This window comes from Macaca fascicularis, chromosome 7 (genome assembly GCF_037993035.2).
Source record: "Macaca fascicularis isolate 582-1 chromosome 7, T2T-MFA8v1.1".
NCBI classification, from domain to species: domain Eukaryota; kingdom Metazoa; phylum Chordata; class Mammalia; order Primates; family Cercopithecidae; genus Macaca; species Macaca fascicularis.
In genome coordinates, this window is record NC_088381.1 from 106,027,641 (window position 1) to 106,035,926 (window position 8,286).

Sequence of the window (8,286 nt, forward strand, 5' to 3'; positions counted from 1 at the left end):
AACTAAGGAAAAACTGGAGACAGCAAACCTTGAAGGAGGCAGAGCAATAAGCTGCTGCGGGTCACTCTTCCTGTGAACAGACAAGTTTCAGATAAAGACTTGCAGGGATCTTACCGAGCAAAGCAACGTTTATGAAAAGGAACAGGGGAGTTGCATGGAGTGTGATTCTTCCTTCCACAGGAACAGTTGGAAAGCCAAAGAGACGCTAGGGTAAGAATGGTGGGAAGTCCCAGGGTTCGTTTAAAATCCTGATAATTGAACATCCATTCTTTCTTACAGGGAAACCGTTTTGATTCTTAAATGAAGTCAGCGAGCCTCAGGCTTGCCTACAGTGATGTCTCCTAATGGTTTGGGCACGTGACTCAGATCCAGGTCACACATCAAGCCTCAGAAAGAGCTGTCATCCTAGCACTTCCCGGAAAAATTCGAATATCGCCCTGCCATTCCTGTGGTTGGTGACAGGTCTGGTCATCGCATGGCGGCAGCTCCTCACCTGGATTTAGAAGAGCTGGCGTCCCCGCCCGCCCAAGCCTTTAAACTCTCGTCTCCCAGAAGCCGCCAACTCTCCAGGGTACAAAGTACAGCAGGGACGCGGGTGGAGCCCTTCCAAGCGGCGCAGCCTTATCTTTCCCGAGTGAACACCTAGGTGGATTCCTAATACCGCGCCTGGCACGTTCTGTAGGGAGTCTCAAGCTCCTCCAGAGCTCCCAGCCGCGCGTCCTCGTTTCTGCAGTCGATATTCCTGTGGTAGACACGGGGGGATCTGAACGCTACGAGCTTTATTAAGAGATTTGCAAATGGTTCACTCAGGTCCCTGAACACTTCCAACAGCCTAAGCTGCCTGCTGTGTTATAGCGCAGAAGCCCCTAATGCACGGTGGTTGGCCTTTCTTCTCATAAGGCTCGCAGCTTAGGGTCAGTTTCCGCGACTCTAAGAGTAATTGCGTGGGCACCTGTGCTCGGGCCAGGCGCAAAGAAGGGAGTTGGACTGCGCGAAGAACGTCAACCTGCTACCAGACCGCTCATGCACTTTACACCGGCCATCTACTCCTCAGTCTGGAGGTTGAGCGCTCTGGGTAAGGAGGGCCCAGAGCTTCCCTGGCGGGTCTGAGCTGCAAGGCAAGCGAGGGTGGGAAGAGGGAGAGTAGGGTTCTGGACTGCAGGAGGGGAGAGGAGCTGGGGTCTCCAGAGAAAAGGGCAGCAATAGAGGGAAACTGAGATGAACTCCAGACATCCATGTTCATGGGTCCGTTTGAGTCTTTGCTTTGGGTAGGAGAGGAGTGGGATGGGACAGAATCTATATCTTTGGTTCCCACCCGCTCTCCAGTAAAACCGAGGAACTCTCTTGGTTCATCTGAGAGAGAGATGGTGCTGCGAGGGAACCCCGGAAGCAGCCACTGAAGTTGAGCAGAGTGCAGGACTGGGAAGGAAAAAGAATGGGGGTAGGGGGGACAAGCCACCTATGTGCTCTCCTCCCTCTCTTTCTCCACCCCCACTCACTTTTTTCGTAGCTGCTGACGCGCTGGTGGTGCCTATTAATCATTCACCAGCCCAGAGCCGCGCCAGTTAATGGCTGTGCCGCTCGGGGCTCCCGCATCCTGGCCTCCCCTCTCCACCGTCGCGTGTGCCCGAGCACCCCGGAGCTGCAAACGGCAGCGCCCAGGCAACTGCTGGGCTGTGCGCCCCGCCGGCGCCGGTAGGAGCCGCGCTCCCCGCAGCGGTTGCGCTCTACCCGGAGGCGCTAGGCGGCTTTGGGCTGCAGGCAAGCGGTAGGGTGCGGAGACAGGGCGCAGGCGGCAGGTGCGCTAGGAGAGAGCCCCAGCCCTGGCAGCCCCACTGGGCCCCCTCAGCTGGGATGTTCCCCAATGGCACCGCCTCCTCTCCTTCCTCCTCTCCTAGTCCCAGCCCGGGCAGCTGCGGCGAAGGCGGCGGCAGCAGGGGCCCCGGGGCCGGCGCTGCGGACGGCATGGAGGAGCCGGGGAGAAACGCGTCCCAGAACGGGACCTTGAGCGAGGGCCAGGGCAGCGCCATCCTCATCTCTTTCATCTACTCCGTGGTGTGCCTGGTGGGGCTGTGTGGGAACTCTATGGTCATCTACGTGATCCTGCGCTATGCCAAGATGAAGACGGCCACCAACATCTATATCCTGAATCTGGCCATTGCTGATGAGCTGCTCATGCTCAGCGTGCCCTTCCTGGTCACCTCCACGTTGTTGCGCCACTGGCCCTTCGGTGCGCTGCTCTGCCGCCTCGTGCTCAGCGTGGACGCGGTCAACATGTTCACCAGCATCTACTGTCTGACTGTGCTTAGCGTGGACCGCTACGTGGCCGTGGTGCATCCGATCAAGGCGGCCCGCTACCGCCGGCCCACCGTGGCCAAGGTAGTAAACCTGGGGGTGTGGGTGCTATCGCTGCTAGTCATCCTGCCCATCGTGGTCTTCTCTCGCACCGCGGCCAACAGCGACGGCACGGTGGCCTGCAACATGCTCATGCCAGAGCCCGCTCAACGCTGGCTGGTGGGCTTCGTGTTGTACACATTTCTCATGGGCTTCCTGCTGCCCGTCGGGGCTATCTGCCTGTGCTACGTGCTCATCATTGCCAAGATGCGCATGGTGGCCCTCAAGGCCGGCTGGCAGCAGCGCAAGCGCTCGGAGCGCAAGATCACCTTAATGGTGATGATGGTGGTGATGGTGTTTGTCATCTGCTGGATGCCTTTCTACGTGGTGCAGCTGGTCAACGTGTTTGCTGAGCAGGACGACGCCACGGTGAGCCAGCTGTCGGTCATCCTCGGCTATGCCAACAGCTGCGCCAACCCCATCCTCTATGGCTTTCTCTCAGACAACTTCAAGCGCTCTTTCCAACGCATCCTGTGCCTCAGCTGGATGGACAACGCCGCGGAGGAGCCGGTTGACTATTACGCCACCGCACTCAAGAGCCGTGCCTACAGTGTGGAAGATTTCCAACCTGAGAACCTGGAGTCCGGCGGCGTCTTCCGTAATGGCACCTGCACGTCCCGGATCACGACGCTCTGAGCCCTGGCCACGCAGGGGCCCTGCTCCAAAAGAGGGGGAGAATGAGGAGAAGGGAAGGACGGGTGCGAAAGGGACGGTATCCAGTGCGCCAGGGTGCGGTCGGGATAACGTGGGGCTAGGACACTGCGAGCCTCTGACGGAGGGACCCAGGAAAGGCGCGCGACAATGGTAGAAGTGAGAGCTTTGCGTAGAAACTGGGAAGGCTTTCGGGCTACCTTTTTCTGCGTCTCCTACTTTCTGTTCCTTCCTCCACTGCGTTTACTCCTCTGACCCTTCTATTTTCCCTACCCTGCAACTTCGATCCTTTCTTCTGCACCGTCCCGCCAGGGCAGATCACGAACTCATTAACAACTCAGTCTGATCCTCAGCCCCTCCAGTTGTTATTTCTATTTGTTTAAGCTGAGCCACGGATACCGCCACTGGTTTCCCTCGGAGTTAGTCTCTAGCCGCGCGGGGCCGCTGTCTGGGTTCTGCCTGGTGCCCCTACTGGAGTCTCGGGAATGACCGCTCTCCCTTTGCGCAGCCCTCCCTACCTTAAGGAAAGTCAGACTTGAGAAAGATCTAAGCAGCTGGTCTTTTCTCCTACTCTTGGGTGAAGGTGCATCTTTCCCTGACTCCCCCTCCCCCGCCCGCCACCACCATTCTCACTCCACCCAGAGTGGAGCCGGGTGCTTAGTAAAATAGGTCCCGCGCCTCGAACTCCAGGCTTTCTGGAGTCCCCATCCAAGCCCTCTTTTGGAGCAAAAAGGAGGGTCGAATGAGGAGTTTTTACAAGATTGCGAGGTCAGAGTGGGGGGCGCGTAATAGGAATCACCTTCCTGCTGGGCGTTTTCAAAGACCAAACGTTGGGCGCTCCCGGGCCGCGCGTTTGCGTTAGGCAGGGCAGGGTAGTGCAGGGCGCACCTTCCTCGGGGTTCAGGGTTCGGTTGCAGGGCTACAGCTCGCCTTGGCTTTCTCCCTTACGCAAGCTTCGGGAGGAACCGACCTAAAAGTAACAAGAGATAGGGTTTCCTGCTCCAGTGTATCTCAAAAGACCGGGCGCCAGGGGCAGGGGACCCAGGGCGACGTCTTCAGAGTCCGCCAGTGTTGGCAATGTCGCCGCAACCTGCCGGCTCCAGAGTGGGGCCTGCCTGGTCTCTAGAGGGTTGCTGCCTTTCAAGCGGTGCCTAAAAGTTATTTTCCTGTTTAACTTATGTATTTATTAATTTATTTGTGGTGTTGGAAAATGTGTCTCTGCTTTCCTTTTCTCTGCTTGCCTAGCCCCAGGTCTTTTCTTTGAGACCCCGGGGGTGGGCATGGAAGTGGAAGTGGGGGCAAGCTCTCGCCCCACTCCCTGGTCATCTCAACGCCTCTCCTCAATGCTGGGCCCTCTTGTCTTATCCTTTCCTCTAGCTTTTCTATTTTTGATTGTGTTGAATGAAGTTTGGAGATTTTTCATACTTTTCTTACTATAGTCTCTTGTTTGTCTTATTAGGATAATAAATAAATGACAATGTGGGTTATCCTCCTCTCCATGCACAGTGGAAAGTCCTGAACTCCTGGCTTTCCAGGAGACATATATGGGGGAACATCACCTTATATATGATTTGAGTGTATATTTACATATATATATATATGATGTGGACATATATATACTTGTTTATCTTGCTCCATTGTCATGAGTCCATGAGTCTAAGTATAGCCACTAATGGTGACAGGTGTGAGTCTGGCTGGAACACTTTCAGTTTCAGGAGTTCAAGCAGCACTCAAACCTGGAGCTGAGGAATTCAGACAGAGACTTTAATCACTGCTGAAGATACCCCGGCTTCCTCTAGGTTCCAGCAGAGGCGATTCTTACATATGATCCAGTTAACATCATCACTTTTTTTGAGGACATTGAAAGTGGAATCATTTGTGTCTGTGTTTAATATTACCAGCTACATTGGAAGCCTGAGCAGGGTGAGGCCAATCATTTTAATTATTTGTATTTCCTGTATTGCTTTAGTATGCTGGCTTGTACATAGTAGGCACTAAATACATGTTTGTTGGTTGATTGTTTAAGCTAGAATGTGTTACAAAGATCTGGAGATACTAAATCTGGGGTTCTCAGGTTCACTCATTGACATGATATACAATGGTTGAAATCACTACTGAAAAATACATTTTGTGTATATTTGCTTCAGCAACTTTGTGCTTTCCTGAAAGCAGTAACCAAGAGTTAAGATATCCCTAATGTTTTGTTTAAACTAATAAACAAATATGTTTTGGGTCATAAATCAGAAAGTTTAAATCTGTCCCTTAAACAAAATGTATATTATTGCTCCTTTGGAAAATACATTTTTAATGGTTAAGAACTGTGAAATTTATAAAACAAAATCTTAATTATTATCCTTCTAAGAGGATACAAATTTAGTGCTTTTAACCTGTTATCATTGTAATATTAACTAAATAAACAGATGTATTATGCTGTTGCAAGTTGCCTTTGCTATTTGAATTTTATTGTTTCAGTGGATTACTTGGTAACACACACACACTGGCTTAGTTGACTTACGTGTCACTTAGATTTTAAGAAGAAAGTTTTCAGATTACTTTTGGGAATTTTACCAAGTTTGTGGTTATACCCTGAATTATTTTGTTAAAAAGAAAAGTCGGCTAGTTCAAAAAGGGAGAGAGAGGTGGACAGAGAGAAAGAAGAAAAAGTTGAGCCAGAATGAACAGGAAGTAATGCACTCAGTTGCACTCCGTTGTCACCAAACTAACTGGATGATGTCTTAATCTCTCACAGATAAAATTCCTGTCTACCCTCATTTATAACCTCAGAGTTTGTTTTGGGAGCTAAGTAATTGCTGATTTACATCCTGAGGAAACATAACGGAAGGAGAAAACGATCTCCTAAAGATGTCCCAGAAGACAGTGGGTAAAAGAAATAGAAAAATCAGATTTTGACATAAGAAGACATATTTTCTGCCTTGTTCAGTGATGGCCATATCAATCTCTGGAGAATGTAAGAAATCACTAGGAAAGTTTGTTTTTAACAGACTTTAAAAACAGCAGTTTTATTTTCATATCTAAATGAGCAAAAAGGAATATTTTCCAAGCAGGTAATAGCAGTGATTCCAGAAGCAGAGTTGGGGACACAGAGTTCAAATGCCTTCAAATGCCTTGTAACTCTATGCTTTATATGGTTCTATACATCATCACAATATGACTAAGGATAACTGGACTTTCGTCATTTCTTTTTTTCTCTCACTATGCAAGTCTCTTTTATTATTTTTAAAAGCTAGAGCAAGGTGGGAAATTAAACTCGTAACTTAGATGTGCAGAGAAAACACATTTTGTCATTTGGTTTCAACTAATCTGAACAAAATTCCAAGCTCCTTCCAATACATTAACTGAGCGAAAAAATTAAACAAATAGTCAAGCATCCAGTTGAGCTAAAAATTTAAATAGCCATGAAAAAATTAAAAATTTCATTTGAATAAGTTTGGACAGCCTCTCAGCTGGCCTCCTCTTTCTCTTTTGACATCCCTATAATGGCTTTAGAATGAATATGAGGAGGAGGTTTTATGCATGCTACTGGAGGAAGGGATAAGGTCAAGTCCTTGGGAAAGGGGCTCTCTCTTCCTTTTGCTCTCTGGGGCCAGGTCCTTTGTCTATCTGTCTGCTTCCTGGCTGCAGTTTGTTGGAGTCTGCAGCTGTCAGAGCCTGTGAATCAACCTCTCAGCTTGGGGAGGCCTGCACTTCAGTTCCTGTGGGCTGCAGCTTTCTCTGAGTCTTCTATAGTCCCAGTACAGCCCATGAGCCCTGTGGTCTCCCCCAGCCTCTGCTGAGGAGTGAGCTCACCCTGCCACAGAGGCTGCATGGTAAAACTCTTGGCTCAGTGACCACAGGGGACCTCAATGGCTGTAGACTGGCAACCCTTAGAATCTGCTTGACCTGACCATGCGTCTCTTTTTTTCTGTGGCTTTCAGGACTTCTTCATCTCTCTTTAATTTTGTCAACCTCACTTATTAAAACTTTCCACTCTCCCTACCTCACCTTTACACTAGAGGAAAAAGATAGTGGTTTAGTCCTTCAGTCTTACCCCTTGATGTGCTGCTGTAGCAGGAAAAGTATTTAGTAATCCCTCCTGTCCCTCCCCTAAACACACACCTACCTGATTTCCAAGCATGTTTGTATTACCTATAAAGAAGTTGGAGTCAAGCCCTCTCCCACCCTAATGTAATGAGCCTCTCCTCAGAGAGAGAGACTAAAATGAAACATGATTTATAGAAGTTAAAACATATTAGTTTAATGTCTGTGAATTACTATCTTTTTTATAAGTGGCCTTGTGTTCCCAGAGTAGCATTTCCCAGGTCATCTTCTTACATAGTACCCACAGAAAAGGGATCACACTTGAAAACCTTTGACTCCTCATCCATTTTAACCCTGACCATTGTACAAAAATGTTGAACATGTAATTTTGGCTTGAGAAAAAAGGCAAGAATTTCACCTGGAGAATAGTAGGGATGATTCATTTTTAAAATGGCAATATATTTCCAACCTATTTTAAACAAATAATAGAGATGTCATATTTGTATTGATCTGAAAACACTCTAACAATGGGATTCTGTTTTGAAAATCTTGTTCATTCCCTTTTTTATTCCAACGTACCACATCAGAGTGTGGTATTAAACTGAAGTAATAGATGTTCATACAACTTTTGCCTATAGCACACATAACTGTGGTGGGTACTTGTAAAATACAGTATTGCAAAGTCTATGTTTCTCTCTCATTGCACCACACAACTTTGAGCTAATGAGAACCTCTTCCACATATGCAGACGGATATCTTTCTTTTCATTCAATAAATTTCAGTTTGTTGGCTTAAAAGAAGACAGTTTCCACAATGTTGAAATGACATGGTTTCCCAAGGGGAAGGCAGACACAGAGATAATGTTGTAAGTGATCACTTAGTATTTTGTTAAATATCTGGAGACAGGGTATTCAAGTGAGCATACTTGTAAAAGGACTGTGTTAGGAATGACCAAATACAGCCCAGCTTCTGATATCAACTAGAAAAGAAGGGGTTCTGCAAGTATGACAAAGTTGAGGAGGCCTATGAACTGAATGAGCCAGTTAAAATTGAAATATCAAAATGCTTCCTTATCATACTATTGGGGAGAGAGGAGCACCATCTAAAGAAAAGATATAATTTTACATAAAATCATTAAAACTTTGGTTAGAATGTTCACTTTTATAATAAACGTAATTACTGTCAAAACATACCTTAAACTCA

At 48.1% G+C, this 8,286-nt stretch overlaps 1 protein-coding gene across 2 annotated transcripts; it reads left to right on the forward strand.

Annotated features, from left to right (window-relative positions):
• The first annotated feature begins 439 nt into the window (after positions 1-439).
• SSTR1 (somatostatin receptor 1) lies at positions 440-5,484 on the forward strand. 2 transcript variants are annotated; one of them, XM_045396311.2, is made up of 2 exons: positions 440-1,075; positions 1,899-5,484. In XM_045396311.2, exon 2 carries the CDS (start codon positions 1,966-1,968, stop codon positions 3,028-3,030), a length of 1,065 nt encoding a protein of 354 aa, XP_045252246.1. In that variant the 5' UTR covers positions 440-1,075; positions 1,899-1,965; the 3' UTR covers positions 3,031-5,484. The 2 variants fall into 2 exon arrangements, with proteins under 2 accessions (XP_045252246.1, XP_005561184.1); XM_005561127.4 differs by lacking the exon at positions 440-1,075 and having other exon boundaries at positions 1,564-5,484.
• Positions 5,485-8,286: the final 2,802 nt, after the last annotated feature.

Excerpts from the sequence above, each read along its gene's own strand:
- SSTR1 (XM_005561127.4), top strand. The coding sequence starts at position 1,855 with ATGTTCCCCAATGGCACCGCCTCCTCTCCTTCCTCCTCTCCTAGTCCC.